The sequence below is a fragment of the Athene cunicularia genome (genome assembly GCF_003259725.1).
Source record: "Athene cunicularia isolate RWA chromosome 8 unlocalized genomic scaffold, athCun1 chr8_part1, whole genome shotgun sequence".
Classification (NCBI taxonomy): Eukaryota; Metazoa; Chordata; class Aves; order Strigiformes; family Strigidae; genus Athene; species Athene cunicularia.
Window position 1 is genome coordinate 11,454,019 of NW_020799109.1, and position 17,496 is coordinate 11,471,514.

The 17,496-nt window shown below is 45.3% G+C and overlaps 1 protein-coding gene across 1 annotated transcript in view; it reads right to left on the bottom strand.

Moving 5' to 3' along the window:
* RNF220 (ring finger protein 220) overlaps positions 1-14,740 on the bottom strand; it is a 222,369-nt gene extending 207,629 nt beyond the window's left edge. The window contains exon 1 of the mRNA XM_026853902.1: positions 14,024-14,740. Within this exon, the coding sequence (XP_026709703.1) occupies positions 14,024-14,648 (625 nt within the window). The 5' untranslated portion in view covers positions 14,649-14,740. The remainder of the gene's footprint in view (positions 1-14,023) is intronic.
* Between the last annotated feature and the right edge of the window lie 2,756 nt (positions 14,741-17,496).

The window sequence follows — 17,496 nt, forward strand, 5'->3', positions numbered from 1 at the left end:
AGAGAGCTCCCTCTAGGTTGAACACTAGGGTATTTCAGAAGCCATTGCTCATTTTGGAGTCCACGCTCTGCCTTGATGCTTTTATCTCCAGAGAAGCATCTGTCAGTCAGAAAGCCTGCAGGTACCCCAAAAGACATGGGGTTTGCTTCCCACTTGCAACCCGGCCTGCCTGGTGCGGGCATCGACCACCCACGATGATGTGTGTTACATGTACTTGTATGTGCGATGCACACATGTGTGTGATGCACGTGCCCTCACATGTGAACATAACCACAGGTTCCCGGTTATTTCACCCATCAGAGCTACTCTGATATGTTCAGCTGGAGCTACACCAGGGAAGGAGCCAACTCGCAATTTCTCCAGCCCCAAACCCAATCTTTACCCTGATTTGAAACACTTATGAATTATTCCACAAACTGATGAGCAGGGGAGTTCAGCAGAGGCTTTCAAATTCACAGAACTAGAAAAATCTGATGGAAAAGACTTAATGCCAGAAAACGCAGGACCATTCCCTGCAGTGGGATCCCAGGAGCTTTGTGCAAACTAGTTTTAAACCTTGAAGTCTTTAATACAACTTCTTGTTTTATTTTTATTTTACCTAGACTGGTATTTACCAATAAATATGCAGCTTGCTGTATACAGAACAGCAGGTAGCTCCCATTTACAGCTGTATATAACTGACTGCAATATTCAACACCCTTACTCTGCTATGCAGTATAATACTCACAATAAAACACATACCGTATTTGCAACTGTGTCCATGCTACTATTCTTGTACGTGACACACATTAAGAAACAAATTCAGAACATAGAAAAGAATTTACCATTTACACAAAAAAGATGCGTTGGGATTTTCAATAAGTTCTAGCATAATACAGTATCATTTTTATAGCTTGTCTGCTCCCTTGGTCTTGCTGATTTAATATGTCTTTTCTCTCTATAACCATAAACCTATAGGTTGTATATAGATTTTTTTTTAAGCATAATATATGGTGCCAGTGTGTATTTATAAAACTTTACCATAGAAATGTAAGAATTGTCAGAAGGACTCAGTCCAAGGGCCATCCAGGCCAATATCCTGTCTCCTACAGTTTTTCCCATTAATATGGATTAGGCAGACAATACAGTTTACTACAGCCTCGTTTTATAACCATGTTAGTGATAATAATACTGCCTTGTGTATAAATGCTTATAGAGCACAGTGGACAGGGAAAGAGCATCATTCCCACAGAGAGAGAAACTGAGGCAGAGGAGATGAAGATTTTATTTTTATATATATATTTCTATTTATATATTATATTTTATAGGTATATAAAAACTTATTTTTATATATAAAACTTGATGGAAATTATATATAACAAGGAACAATCAAGAGCCCTGGATAGCACCAACCCCTGCTCCAGCCCTTGCACCCCACCATGCAGCCCTGCCAGGCAGTAAAAGATGTGCCTCAAGCCAGGGGGGTGCTGCCCTGGGAAGAGTTAATGGAGGTCTCAAGCCTGAGCGCTGCAGGTGTCTGCTTTTAATTCTTTGCTGCTCTTCTCCCAAACAGCCCAAGGATTTCCACCCTCCCTCCTTCTCCTTTACAAATGAGTGTTTAGCATAAGAAGAGAGGCAAGAGGAGCCAGGGCAGCAGGGAGATCTCCTACAGCCCTTTCTAGACAACCTGAGCAGGCGGGAAAAGGCAGCTGGCTGGAGCCCAGCGAGAGAGTGGGGACCATGGGACGAGTCTTTTCACATCTGGTTAAGTACTGCTAAACCCTCCGACGAGCTGCCTAATTATTACAACACTTCTGCCGAAAAATTAATGTGCTTGGCTGGCTGCACTGGGGCAGAAAGGGTAGGAAAGCAGCTGTCAGGATGCAGGCAGCGATGGGAGCACCAAGAAAAGAGGTTTGCGGCACAAGATAAGGGCAGGGAAGCTCTGCCTGCAGGGATTCTGCTGAGAAAACAGTCTCCTCCCTGCTTTTTTTTTGCTGCATGGCCCCCAGGAGAAGACAGTGCCAACAGACTTGTTACTCTAGCAAGGGCAGCCCTTGCAAAGAGCTCGACAGAGATGCCCTGCCTACCAAAATCAACAGAACAACCTGCCAGCATCCGCAGAAACATATGATTATTCTGAGAACCCAACAGCAGGGCCAGGAACAGGACCTGGGGTGCTGGGCTCCCCTGAGCCAGGCCTCTGCTCACTTCTCCTTCTTGCTGAACCCTCATTTCAGTAACTTCCACAAAATCCAAGCGTGGCACCTTATTTCTGTGGGTCTCTACAGGCCCTGTAGGAATCACTAAGAGAGCATCATTCATATGTACATCTCCCTGCAAAACCCACTTTAAAAGGGCGGCAGAAAGGATACCAGTAGCTCACGGATAGAGCTCCCCCAGGGCAGCCGTCTCCATGTCAGGTTATCACGAGCTGTTAGTGGGTAAACCCCTTTCTGCTACAGCTGCAATGGGATTAATCTCTCTCCCTAGACAAAAAGGTGGGCTTATTTCCCAAGAGGTGTCCAAGTACACCCAGAGTGCTCAGCAAAAGTAGCAGCCCGCTGTGTGCCTTTTACCCTCAGACATTTGATGAAATTAATGACACAAAAGTAAGTATAAAGGCTAAGACAAATAGAACTGGCAACAACTTGAACCTTTGGCCTGTCCTTTGAAAGTCTCTGGCAAGTCTCAAATCTTCTTGATCTGCTCACTAAAGGGATGACTGTCCCACAATTATTTTCCAAGCATTTGTTGGCAAGTTGTAGGAGGAAAAAGGCATTTCACTGAAGCTGTTAGTACAAAAGCTCAGCTCCAGCCAGGGCCCTGAACTCCACTTCAAATTATAATATTTTAAGTACCTGAAAATAAATATTTTGTCAGCTGCTGAGAATTAAGAAGTAGCTTCGACCTTTCAGAGAGGGGAACCCTGTGGAGAGCGGCGAGCCTCAGAGAGTTGGTTGCAAAACAACTTTGCCCAAGCCATTCAACCTGTCTAGCACACACACAGCCTCCCTTCCCGTGCTCCTGGCTCCTTGCAAGCTGCCCAGAGCCTCCTGGGGCACGACAGACTCTCGTGCACCCAGCAGCTCCTTTCCAGCTGGGAAGTGTGCTAATGAAAGACACTGGAGTCGCACTTGGCTATAAACTGGATGCTATGAGTAAAACGTGCATCCCTAAGACAGCAACAGCAGCGTGTCAAGGTTTTCTGCTAGAAGATGCCAGTCCACTCCCGTGTAGCTTATTGGTGCTGTTGTTTCATGCTGTACCCTGCACAGTCCAAGGAAATTTATCCACGAGGATTAAAAATACTTTTGTTTTATAACATCTGACTATGACCAAACACCTGGACAGATGTACCGATCACCTCTCAGACCTCTGAGCCACTGTTTGTGCTCTAGCGATGGCAAAAGGAACCCACACAGAGCAGATCTCTCGTTTTCCATCAGAGCTCAAAGAGTTAAATCCCTCTCCCTTCCCCCCAATCTTTCTGCCTTTGGCCTTTAGATCAGCCCTGGTTGCCAATGAGGACTCATCGAAACACCACGAGGCTGGGCCTGTCAGGAAGGAAACCAGCGCGTCCAGAGTTTTGTTGTTCTAAAGACTTTTTTTTTTTATTTTATTTTACTGCTCAGGAAGGAAGCCAGAGCCTGCGCTTCGACTCCAAGAATGTCGATTACTCATCCTTCCCTGCATTATTTCTTTTATCTCTCACTTTTATCTACCTTACTCCAAATTTTTCCCTCTGGTTCTTTCTCTGCCATTCCTAGCCACTGCTTTTAGCTGTTTGTCCAAGTTTTATCAAAAAACCCCTATCTGGTGACTTTCTTCAGAATAAAGTTCCAATGACAATGTCTATTAAAAAAGCCTCCTTCCCCCCACCCCCCCACCTCATTTTTTTCAATTTAAGGCCTCTTTTTCCTTGAGATGTGCCATAAACCTGGGGCCTGATCCGGACCACACCATACACAGCTTCCCCGGGCTACAACACCCACAACATCTCGGTTACACGCAAGTGAGGCCAATTCAAGTTCTCTTTGCCCAGCTCTGTCTTGCTCTAACACAATCCTCCCCTGTTTCCACAGTTAACGTGTTGTTTTCATTTTAAGAGGGGAAAATAATGAGATGGTGGGAACATTACTTCTGGCTAATGGAGACAGAGATCTGCAAACTTTCACAGCTTAGTTTTTCCAGTATATCCCAGTCCTGATCCAAATACCATCATACTTATTTCAGTCCTGGACCCAACATGGGACTGGACACAACACGTTGGCCAAATTAAGACAGAAATAACTTGCAGCACTTTTCTACTTCACACTCTCTCAAAGACCTCTTGCTGACATTAAATTCCTGGTTTGCAGACTCCCTGCTTCCCCCACTACCAAATCTCCAGGCGCCTTCAACACAGCTTCCCTGAACACGTTAGCCCCAAACCTTGAGTGAAGGCAGGCTACCGATCACCATGCCTCTTCTGTAACCAGAACAACTCTTGGAGAGCAACACTTCTGCATGTGAACCCAAATATGCAGAAAGGGATGAACATCACAGATAGTGGCAACCAGCCCCAGGAGCAGAGACCACAGGAGCAACACCAGCAGTCCTGTACAGGGCTGTGCACCAAGTAAAGTGCAAAACTGAGGGTGAAGAAGCAGAGTTATAAGAGTTTAGCTGCTCATTCTTCCCTTCTCCTGTCTAAGGGGCACCTCCTGATGTATGAGTCCACTCAGGCTGGCAACTTTTTGATTGTGACCATTAAGTTCCTCTGCTCGTGCTCTGCGCAGGGTTACCCAGGTCACTGATTGCTCCTTCATCTCCCCAGTAAAAAAAAAGGTCAGTGGTTAAACTGCTTCCTCACGGAGGCTGAAGACAAGTGCTCAGGAGGGAAAAGCTGTCACCCTGGCTAAGAACTTTGCTGGAGGCTCACCTCCGACCTATAGTGCTGGCAATGGGAATTGAGACTGGTTCGCAAGGAGGAAAATAAGCAAGAGAAGAAAGTGAGCTTCTGCAGCCCCCTTGATGGTGCTGCAGCATTTGTCCTGAACCCCTCTGATTTGCCCTGATACTCAATGCCCAAGACGGCACTTCCCACCCATTAGGATCCTCCACACTGCAAACAGCAACAAGGAGACAAGGTTCCCTCTAGCTTGCATGGGCCAAAGGTTGGCCTGGGTGTGGGGTGGCTCTGCCGCGGCCACCCTGATAAGGTTTTCACTCACCCAGCCCAAGGTGCAGCACCCAGGAGGCTGTTGGTCCCCATGAGCCCTCCTCCCGACTCACTCACAAACACCCTCCCATCACCTCTGGCACAGCGCGGGGGCTTGAGCAGAGGCTCCCAGTAGGGAATTCTGTGGAGCGTCCCCCCAGACAGGACTGGGACAGAAAACTCTGACAGAAATCTTCAACATTGGAAGCGAGGTTGAAGGAGAAGGCAGAGCTGTAATCTGGTACAAGACGTTTTCCCAGCAACACAACTGCCAAAGAAGGCTCTCTGAAATGAGGGATTATTATTCTATGTCTCCTTATAGCGAGGGATGTTACAGGACAGACAATTTCACATACTAAATGGCTTTGCAAGTTGTTTCCTAAAGTGCAGGGAAACAATGTAAAAATCAGATGAAAAGGTTGAGTCCTTTTTAATTAAAAAGATCTTAATTTGAATCAAAGTACCAAAAATCCCAATAGAAAGAAATGGATACTTCAGGGCAGTCCCCTGTGTTTTACTTTTTGCTCTGTTTACAAACCCTATTGCATTTGGTGAGACTGTCACGGGAAGCCTTTACCCCAGCAGCATGCTACTCACCGCTGACTGACGCCCCAGCGCTTTCTGTTTTAGTTTTCACACAGGAGCCACGAAGCGCTCCACCTCCCTTCCAAGGAACGAGCCTGCATTTGAGAAACCAGCCATGCCAGTGAGCCCAGCATCTGCAGCTGGATGCATCCTGCCGGTCTCACCCCACTCGGGGCTGCAGCATCTCAGCAAGGCTGCTGGATTGTACTAGCAAAAACCGCACGCACGAGAGCTCTTGGGTCTTTCCAAATTAAAAACTTGACGTTGTTACTCTGGCAAGAGCCAGTTACTACGAATTGGTGCTGCTGGGGGAAAGCAAGGACGCAGTTTCCAGCTCTTCCTTTTAGGGGTATCCAGAGACACTTAGTGCCTTCCTTTTTCCACTGCAGAACAGCCTGGTATTCACAAGAAAAAGTACAAAGCATGTTCTCGCTCTGCAATTCAGTGAGAAAGCAGATCTCAGCTTCAAATTACCAAAAAAGGAAGGTTTTAAAACAATACTGACTAGAAACAATGTCCCAAGTGAGGAAAAATACGATGGAAGTTCCCACACCTGAACTCAACGAGCAGTTTAGCAGTTTCGCTGCCACCAGGACTCCCTCCCCACGTTATCTGCATGTAAAACAATAAATCTCTCTTTGCCTTGCTCCTTCCCAGTTTTGCTTTCCCCCCTCTTCTGTTGCTCAGGGTACTGCCTGCAATTCAAGATGCCAGCAAATGGTCAGAGAGGAGAAAGTGATGGCTGGAGAAGAACGCCCAGCTTATCACAACCACCATCCATGTTTTAAAAAGACAAAGAAGAAGAGGACACAGATTGCACCAAACCCCACAGTACTTCTTCAGCCAGAGCTTTCATTGACTTGAGGTCTAGGTCCCAGAGAAGGACTGCCAATCTGGCCAACAAACACCCAATACCCAGTAAAATACTTCAGCACTAAGGTGTAAAGAAAACTGAATTCAGGGAGATTAATTTGCCCCAAATGTCTGTAACCTGCAAGATCATATATATACACAGGGATTGCTCAGGCCAGCAGAGCTAAGCAGGCAAACAGCGAGGTTGTGTAGACCTACAAAAAAAAAAAAAAAGCGTGCCCTTTTTCAGGGGACGCTGTGTAGGAATCTGATCCCACATTAATTTTTCCAAATAGAAATCCATTATTCCTGAAGAATTTCAATTGCCTTGCATAGCTGAAAAATGTCCTCAGAAGTCCTCAAATCTGCTACTCCATCCTCAAAAGAGGTGAAAAATTCATAGGCTATCAAACAAACTGACATGATCAAAGACCACCAGTGACATGAACCGTGGGATAAAAATCATCACAATTTGCTTTCAATGGCTGCTTTTCTTGGAATATAGTATTAAAAGAAAACAACTTTGCCCCCACTATGAATTTGCATTAGAAATCCATAGTAAAAATAAAGCTTAATATTATACAAATGGGTACAGTTCTCTATAGTGCTCCTGATGCAGATTAAGGTTAGACAGATTTTAGATGACAGTTATTTACCTCCGTCTAACACCATGTATGTACAAATGGAATTTATTTTATAGCTGCAGATATTAGCCAGAAAAGAGAGATGAGAGGAAATCTTACAGTCTCACGTAAAATATAATTATGTCTGTTTTCTGCTCCTTGGAAAGCAAACAAAGAGGGAAAAATGAATCTGCTGCTAGCATTTAATGGGACTTGTCTAAATGATATCAAACAAATAACAACCAGCAACAATTCAGAAACAACTTCACTTTTTTTTTTTTTTTTTCATGGGGAAATTCCAGAAACTCTAAGACCTCATTGCTTTGAACTTTCACTCATACAGAGCAGGATTAGGCCCACACCCAGGTATGTCTCTTTCCTTTGACACCTTCAAATTATAAAAGAAAGAGATGAAAAAAAAAAAAAATCACAGAGGCACTAATGCTTATTCTCTCCCTCCTGAAATGTATGCCTGTTCCTGCCCGATTCTCCCAATTCCTTACACAATTGCCACCGATCAACCAGGAAACTGTTGCTAACTCCTGATTTTTGCAAGTTAGCAAGTAAAATAATAAAACAATGTTTTAACTGTCAGAGATCCTGGCTCGCAAAGTGCACTTTGGTCATTTCCTTTAATAACTGTAGTTTAGCAGTAATGATTTATAATAGTTCATAATATTCTACTAACTGTACTATATTAATAATACTAATACTTTGCCCTTGACTAGTGTCTCCTGTCAGAAGATATCAAAGCGACACACGCTGCTGTGAGCGAGGTATCGCCATTCCCCCATTAGGGATCAGGAAACTGTGACTCCGATCCATGCCCAAGATCAGAATTCCTGATCCCCAACGCAGTACGGCAGCCACCAAGTCTGCCTTCACTTCTCCTGCTACAATTTTGTGACAGCAGTCAAGTCGAATCGATGGGGCTGAAGATTTAATGTGATTAAATCCTCAAAAAGCAAGGTTTGGCCAGTCTTGTGGGGGCCATGGTTTTGATAGGGAATACCAAGTAAGATGGGGAGTTTGCCCCGAAATTGTGTAACAAATACCCTCACGCCAGCATTCAGACACATGGGGCAAAGGAGGAGTGGTAAATATTTGCTGCATCCATGCCCATCTCTCCAGCAGGAGATGGATAAATATGACATTTAGGTGTTGCTCGGCACTCCAAGAATGGTGGTTACGAGCCCTGGCACCAACTCCTGGGGAGTCCAAAAAGGAAGAAAAAGAGGACGAGGCATCGCTGGCATGGCTGAGACGACATGAAAGCTGGCCGGATGGCAGTGGCTGTGCAGGGAAACATTTTGGAGGAGAAAACAGCCCCAGCCCTCCCCCTCAAACGATCAATTAAAAGCCATCCTTCTGCCGAGAGCCGGGCGAGGACAGCAAATGAGGGCTGTGAGCAGAACAGCCGCCCGGCCGGACTCTGCATGACAATTGATGGGAAGGGGAGGCCGGAGGGGGCTGCCGGAGCCCTGTCCCTCCTCTCACCATGGTGATTAGGTATTCCGAGTGCGCCAGATAGCCCCAAATAACAGAAAGAGAAATATAAACTGGAGACCGGCAGATCCAAGGCAGGCCAGATGGCCCCGCAGCCGGCAGGGGCTGCTCCCATCCAGTCCTTCCCCACTTTAACTGTTCAAACATTTCTTTATCCCGACAAGACAATTAAGCCGAACAGCATGGAAAGGAGTCTCGGCAACAGTTTGCAGAGGGAGCAGAGAGGTTGTTGCCAGAAAAGCAGAAAAAGGAGGCAATTGCTGCATACTCCAAGATCTCCCTCCATGCAGCGCCCCTAGCTCCACAAGGGTGGCTCATTTTCGGTGGTGTTACAGGGGTGGATGCATGGCCCTCATCTCTGCTACTGTTCATCTGCCTGCCCACCCCTTCGGAAAATCCACTGTTGCTCCTTCACTCCTCCTACATCATGCAGGGCACTGCACAACAGAAAGCAAGCGTTCCACTTGATTTATTTCATTCTTTCATAAGCATTGTTAAGCTTGCAATTTCTCGTGGTCACAGATGATTGTTATTAGCAACAAAGCATCACTTCACATTAGACCCCAAGTTTTACTGGCCTTGGAAGTGGTGCATCCCAGCAGGAAGAGGTGTGAGCGATGGATGGGTGCATGGGGGCATTCCCCCTCCAACCCATTGTTCTGCCACAGAATATAAGAAGACAAACCTTCTTTCCCCTAGCACACGTACATACGTACACACACAGCTCTCTATGTAGGTCCCAGCCTGTAAACACAAAGCCCAACACACACATGTCTGACCGAGTAGGTGACTGTACAGACAGTCCTCGGTCTGATTGCCAGAGCACTACGTTATTGAGGAATTCAAGCTGCAGTCATCATAGCCATGATGTTCATCACCTGAAGTGCAATTTACATTTGATCAATAAGGAACCAGTTGTTTCAAAAGGAAAACCAACTCCATGCTAGACATGTTCTTTAAAACCCTAAAGTGGAACAAAGAGCTCACTAACATGGTGCACAACCTCTCTTGCAGGGGAGGAACTGGTTGCAGGATGAACTGACCGTGTCCAGATAACCACGGTTAAATTATTAAAAAAAAAAATCAAAATAATTTTAATAAAACCACCCCCTCTCTACCCATCAATCCCAAGAGATGAGTAAGGATTGCAGTGTGCTCACCAACTCAATCACTCATCTCCAGGATGCACCAGGAGCTGGGCGAGAGCCACCAGGAGTAGCCAGGAAACTGAGGCTAGGAGAACCAGTGGTCAGAATGCAGAAGGTCACCTTGACACATCAGGCTGTGCTCCACAAGAAGTCACAGACAACACATGATGAAGACCAAGCAGCAACAGGAAACGGTCTCCTGTGGTCCCAGGGAGGCTGGGGACACAGGCAGCCTCACAGGGACGGCAGAGGTGTCCACTCTGACAAGGTCCAGCTCTTTGCCAAGAGATCCCGTCTTTGGCATGGACCTCCGCCTGTCACTTTGTGGGAAAGTGATGCCATGGTGACTCGTACAGAAGGCCACTGACAGATTTTATTAGAAACAAAAGATAAAACCAGGTTCTTATTCTTTTTTCTATTTTAAAACAGGGTTATAGATCTCTTTTGCAGAAAGGAACATGCCATTTATTTCCACTCCTTCTAGGAATCTCAACTATTGTACGCTTATTAAAGGAAACCCATAAAATATGTCTCCCAGTGTCTTTAACACATGCTTTACAAGAAGCCCCTAAACTCTTAACAAATGGCATTATTTTTCTCAGTAAGTGCCTAAGAGAACAGGCCCATCCCGTACACATGACATCTGCTTCTCCCTGGAAAGGTTTCACTTTTCTACGTGCTCCCTGTACACTACATCTCTCCGGATGTCCTGAGTACCTGCATTTTACAGCAAGAAACAACCAAACGCAAACATCTCAGCCCAATTTACTGAGTAACAGGGAGCACAATCCCACCCAGATGCACCCCAGAGGAGATGATCTCCCTTCATGGGATGCATGAGCATGGGCATCACTGGCAAGCAACACCCTACTTTAAAAGTAAGGAAAGGTTCACCAGAAAGACTGAGCAATCTCTACTGCACAAATATGTATCTTATAAAGCCAGGAGCTAATCTGGGTTACATCAGCACATATGCCAAATAATTTTACTGAATTCTATGAATTTCCTACACTGGTGAAAAAAGAGGATGAGACTGCTCCCATGATGCAGAGGACTAAATAGAGCAAATTCCAAACACTCCTTGAGATGAAAATGACTGACTTTGGATTCTCGTTTTGCTGCAAAGTAACTCAAGTGTAAACCTATTTTTTCAGGAAAATTAAAACTCAGTGCATTGAATTCCCTTTTTTTTAAAAAAAAAAAAAAAAAAAAGAGTTTCTTAGAAAATCACCATTTAAACTATGGGATAAAACAAACATTTTAATGAGCTATTCAGAAAAGGTTCTTGTGCAGTGGTACAGAAGTATATGCAGTGCAATCGTAGTAATTCACCATCTATGCAACACAAACCCTTTCAGGAATCTGAAAAATACAACTAAAGGATTGAGCTCTGCAAATCTGAAAAGCACCCGTTAGACATGTAAAGGTCTTGCTGATCCAAGAAAATTTTACAATTTTTGCTCACTGTTGTAGAAAAAATCCTTAATACATTTTTGCCTAGAATCTACAGCCACCTACCTGCAACAGATTCTCCATCAGGAGCACAAGTAGGCAATTTTTACCAAGGGTTATGTATAACAATTACACAGAGAATCCACAAAACTTCTCAGGGGCCAATAATAAGAGACAACCACCCCTCCAAAGTATGCATTTATAGAAAAACTTCAAATATATATATATGCAAAAGTCAGTGCAGAACAGGATCATGATTATATCTGCAAACTGTGATCTCTCGAATTCCTCACTGCGGAAGTTTTTCTTTCCTAATGGTCAACATCAAAGATCATTAGGATCCTCTAAAAGGCTCCGCTGTTCACTCTCTCGGCCTCCAGCAAACACACCCATACGTGTGTATGCACACACCAAATAAACTCGCTGTGTTAATGGAGCGAAGTTTCCATGGTGCAGTATCTATATGTGATGGGAATATGATACAGAGCCAACAGACATATTTAGTGTACGCTGTCCTGGTAGTTACAGAAGAATTTTAATGTCGATGAAGTATCAGGGATGTTGCATTTGCTTGGCTCTACCACGCAGCAAAGCATCTTAAAGAAATTTAACAATACAGGTAAGAAAAACAACAAAGCAAAACACCTTCCACTTCTGCCCAAGTTTTCCAAGCTGGCTACAAAGTTTTTATTCTGCTTCCTTTCGCTGGCAAGTCCCCTGCCGCAGCGCTGGCAGCAGCGCGTGGAGCCAGCCGGGTGTCACCGTGCCTGCCTCTCGCACACGCCTGTGCAAAGCCCCGTCTGCACCCAGGAAGGCGAGGACCCACGTTCGGCACACGCTGTTGGCAAAGGCAAGGCACGGCAGTGGATATGGAAGCGTCTGTCTGTCCGCAGCTGTGCTCCATGTGGTCTAATTCATTTAACAGATTTACTCCTTTAAATGGGGTATCTGACAGGATTTTGCTAGCAAGATCCATAGCAGCTGATGTGCTCTAAATTCATTTATCTAGCGGACCCGCTCCTCCGCTGCTATCTCCCGGAGTATTCTTTCGAGCAAGCTTCATTTCCACAGCCACATTATATTGATAAGGGAAAGAGCATTGACAGAGATGTCTCTAAACCTTGTCATCTCACCTGCCTCCCCCCCCAGGATAATTATATTACCAGCTTACACACATACACATCCCACCTACAGCCGCTTCCCCTACAGACCTAAAAGAAGGGAGAGGAGATGCTGAACAATGATGGGATCTTACGGCACAAGAAGTAGCATGCTCAGGGGTGGATCAGAAGGAGAGGGGGGAGATAAATAAAAAAATCACATTTGTAGTGCACGGAATACACAGCTTCTGACTTCAGTGGGAATCGTCCTACCCTCGCAAACACCGACATAAAAGACACACTTGCAGCATATTTCAAAACCAAAGAGCGATGGATTTACAAGGCAGGTTGATTTTATGATGACTTTTATTGAAAAGGTACGCTGGGTTTAGGCAGATGCCTTTTAGAGCTGGTAAGTTAGCACAGTGCCTAATTCAAGGAGACAGCCTGAGGAAGCAGCGCCGACAGGGGAGAAAGAGCCACAATGTCTCTATTACTCTCCTCGGCATCATAAAGGGGAGAAGAAAAATCACATCTGAAACAGAGAGGAAGGAGCGGTGCAGCAGGTTTTTGTTGGAAAAAAAATAGTAATAATAATAAAAATAACAATAATAAAATTGTTTTCTAGGAAGAAAATTCAACAGAACAAAGGAGCCCATGTGAAAAGCAAATCACTCACTCCTTGGTCTACACGCCTGGGTTTACAGGAAAACTCTAATCATAAGTTAGCACTCTCCTTTGGAGTGCCACGCTCTGCTGCCCCCAGACCGCTCCTCATCATGGATCACATCCCAGCTCAGCAGAACTGGAAACCTGCCCTTCCCAGAGGACAGCTCTGCCTCTCTGTGTGGGCAACACCACAAGGGACAAGGTGATGGGGGAGCAGGGAGTTACAGTCATGAGCGTGTGGACTGGTTTCCTTCAGTCCAACCACTGAGCTGTGAAAGGGCACGTCACCTTTCAACAGGCACCAGAGAGGAGAAACACTCAGAGAAATCACCGAGTGCGACAGCTTCTTGAATTGTAAGAACAGATTCAGGTTTATGTCTCAAAGAGGGAGCTCAGTGATCAGAAATATTCTCAAGCTAGTCAGAGGAAAAGGCATTTTTGTCCTAACCTGAGGCACAAATCCTGAAGGTGATGCATTTGCTATAAGAATGGTGTGTGTGAAGAAAAGCTCAGAAAGAAATACCTGAAGAAACAGGGGTTACATATTTGCTGCAAACTCTGGGAAAGTTTCTGGCTACACACTCCAGCTGCATCCCTGTTTACACACATATATGTACCAGCATCCACAGCCTCGCACTGGGGCACAGACAGCTTTCTGCTTGGTCAACAATGTCTCTCCAGCTGTGTGCTGGAAGACGAGTTTCCTTCAAGAGCACCTCACCTTGAAATCTGTCAATGTCTATTTAGAAGAGACAAGGCAATACTGCATGGCTGAGCTTGGCAGCCAGGAAAGGCTGGTTTTCCTCTGCCTTCAGCAAGAACCAGAGCACTGCGGGACAATCACCTGTTGAGTATCTCAACGAGGCGCAACTGAAGAAGAACCAACAAGTCAACAGAGGTACTTACATCTGTCACTTCGGTCTTCGGGACTGGATGAGGTCTCCCGGTCAGAAATGAGGCCAGAAACAGCAAAGATCTTCTTCCCCGTATCATCAACTTTGAGGGAGCCGGGGGAGCTGGAGGGGAGCTGCGTGCCAAACTCGTACTCCTTCCCATCAGCGTCCGAGAAGCGCAGATGGGGCGAGTCAGTGTCATGGCAGTTTTTCAGGCGCTTGGCCGGAGTAAAGGCTGACTGGTAGCTCTCCCGGTCTTCAGTAGATGCAAAGGGGCGGAAAGCCCCAACGCCGCTGTGGTTCAACATACTGATCGGGGTGCAGTCCAGGTTGGGGGGTGCAAACTGGGGATGGAGATGAAGCAAGGATGGAGGAAAGTCACGGTTTGCAAATGCTCCTGGCACCCCACCTTGCCGATGGTACATGGAGGCAAAAGTATATGAGCCATTGGTAAAGGGAATATGCACGTCCTTATCTGCTGACACTGGGACCCCAAAAGGCCTCGGCTGCTGGCAGGGAATGGAAGCATCACGGCTGGCTTCAGCGGTGGAGGCGAGAACCATCAGTGCTGGGGAGGCCAGCGGGTTGGGGAGATAGGGTGAGTTCTCCATCTTGAATGCTGCCCGGTGTAAGTCCATCGGAGTTTCTTTCCTCAGCAGGATCACAAGCAGAATGATCTTCCCTGGAAGGAAAGCAAAGCGATGCCTGGGAATGGAGCGGGGAAAATTACTGGAGCATCATCACCCTCGGAACGCTGCAAGGAAACAGAAAAGAAAAGAAAACACAACTGGTTAGGTTTCTGCGCTCATCTCTCTGGGACACTCCAGCAGCAGGGTGGCCACATGTGTTACAACCCACTGGCCAGAGACCCGCCACTGTTCTCATTCAAGAAAATCAATAGACAACTTCACACACTAGTGGAAGCAGCTCTGGCCCTCCAGGTTAAAGGGTATCATTCAGTGCAGATGAATGAAACCAAGCATAATAACATGTAGATTTAATAACCCGCTAATAAACAAGGTTTGGTCTAAAATTAAGATAGCAACTCCAAATTATAATTGGAATTTTATATGGCAAGGGGCATGTAGATATAATTGCAATAAACTTGAGCAAGCCCACACATACACACATCGCTATTTGCTTGGAGGGGGTGTGCGTGGCACCAACGTAAAAATATCTGTTGTACATAGTTACCCAAATAAACCAGCATACATGGTTATACTGTACATGATGCCTAAGACATATATGACAGAGATATGTTTTCTCTTGCTGTCACAGTAGATATGGGTAGGTAGGTACTTGCACACACAGTACTTGATCGTGTATATATAGAGAGACACACCGTTGGAATGTAGGAATGTGACTGTGTATGGGTGCGTGTAGTTTTGTGTATGGGTTTGTGTAATACACAAACACCCACGCGTGCACACACAGTCCCTGTTAGCCAAAGGAGAAGAGACTTCCCCCGTAAAACGCCTGGCGTCTCTGACAATATTTAAAATCATAATGGGTGCTTCTGCCATCTGATCTCTGCAAGCGTCTGCCTTTCGGGTCGGGGACAAGAGAGAATGGATCAGTAATTTTAGTTCCTAATGCACTCACTCTTAAGTAGATTTGTAAACTGCCCTGGATGTGCCATTAACATTTAGAGGAAAATGTTAACAAAATTTCTGCCTTGCATCTTGCTGAGCCTCCTAGATTGGCTGCAGCCACCCAGCCAGCCACAACCCCCTCCCAGGGTGAAAGAAGGGAAAATGCTCCTTTCTGTATCTCCCCCAGTTCGCTCTGGCTTTTTGTGTTGTTATTTTCTCCCCCAATCAATCTCATGTCTTTTCTTTTAAGCTTCCGCTGCCTGCCATTCAGGCCCCACAGCCCAGCTTAAAATACAAGGACTATAACTTTGAAACAATATACTAGCCGCTGGAGCTCAAAGGGCCAGAAAAATCATATAATAATAAAAAGCTGTTACAAATTGTGCCTCTTAAATCCAGAGGGTCAAACATCTCAAATAAAACTTAGTGAAAGAGTGTCTCCCTAATGGAGTGCCTTTTGTACTCCATGAATGAGGGAGCCTAGGTTAACAAAGTGTATGAAATCCAGTCTGTGGCTTTAATGCAGTTCAGTGATAACATTTCCTCTCTCCCATCCTGTACCCAGCCACTCCACTGACTGTTATTAATTGTGAAGATGAGTGGACATCATCTCTCTGCTTCCTCATTTGGCACCCATCCTTACAGACATCATTGCTAAATTACCAGATTATGTATCTCGCATTAACGGATTTGCTCTCTTCCAAATTTTAAATAACTTTCCTGTCAAGTTCTTGCCATGGAGAGCAAGGGGGAGAGGGAGAGCAAGGGATGCCAAGGGCATCCTGGTCAGCGCTGCTGGGTACAGTCGCCCTGCTGCTTCACGCGAGGCTGAGCGAAAATTGGAGGTCAGGAAACTGCAGCCGCTGGCAAATGTGGAGTTCCTGGGGGCTTATGCAACTGTGTAAATATATATATATACGCACACACGATTAGATATCTAAAGAGATGCATGCAAATAAGCCACCGTTCCCAGAAATAAACAATCATTAACATGGAAGTGAAACTGAGTAATCATGGGAAAACACGGATTTCTAGGGAAAAAAAAAAAAAAAGCAAGCAACCACCTCTGTCTCCTTTTCTATTTTTACTTGTGCTTTCATCCTATTACGTTAAATGTATTTCATAAATTAGTAATCTGGCCGCAACACTTGACACTCCTGTAGGATACTGTGAATCACTACGGCCGTTTATTCGTTTGCAAACTTCATTACACCAGGAATAAATCAACACATTACAATATCTCAGCCAGCCAAATTTAATTTTTTTTCAACTCCCACTTCCTTTTTCGTTCTCTCTTGCTCCCTTCTTGCCTAGCACCTCCCCACCCCCAGTAACATGGACAGATTAGACTGCGGCGGACCAGTCATTATGAAAATCTATCGTTAATACACTCCCAATGTCAAAATGTCATAGGTTTAAATACAGAACCCAAAAATAAGAAAACTAACTGACCTTCTTAATTAAAAAAATATGGATTGCAGGGTAATCAGCTGAAGGGAACATTTGGGTGCCGGGAAGGCAGTGGGCACAGGTGGAGTGAGGAACTGCTACTTTTCTGCCTCTATGCTGATTTTTTTTAATTTAGCACCTCGCGCAAATCCAGATTAAAATAACTCCAGCTATTGATCCGAGCAGTGGAATTGACATTAATTTTAGTTCACTTCTCACTTTGCAAAGGGATCAATAGGAAGTAATAACAGCTGACATCCCCGCTGAAAGGAGGAGAAAAGACGGGCTAGAGACAGAAATCGAAAAGCAACCAAATAAATCAGCAGCTACTTTTCCACGGCATCAGACAAACTCCAAACAGATTGCAAAAAGTCTTTGTTGAATTAACTAAACAAGGAGTAGAGGGAGGGGGAGTGGAGATCAATCTAGGAAGCTACACAAACTG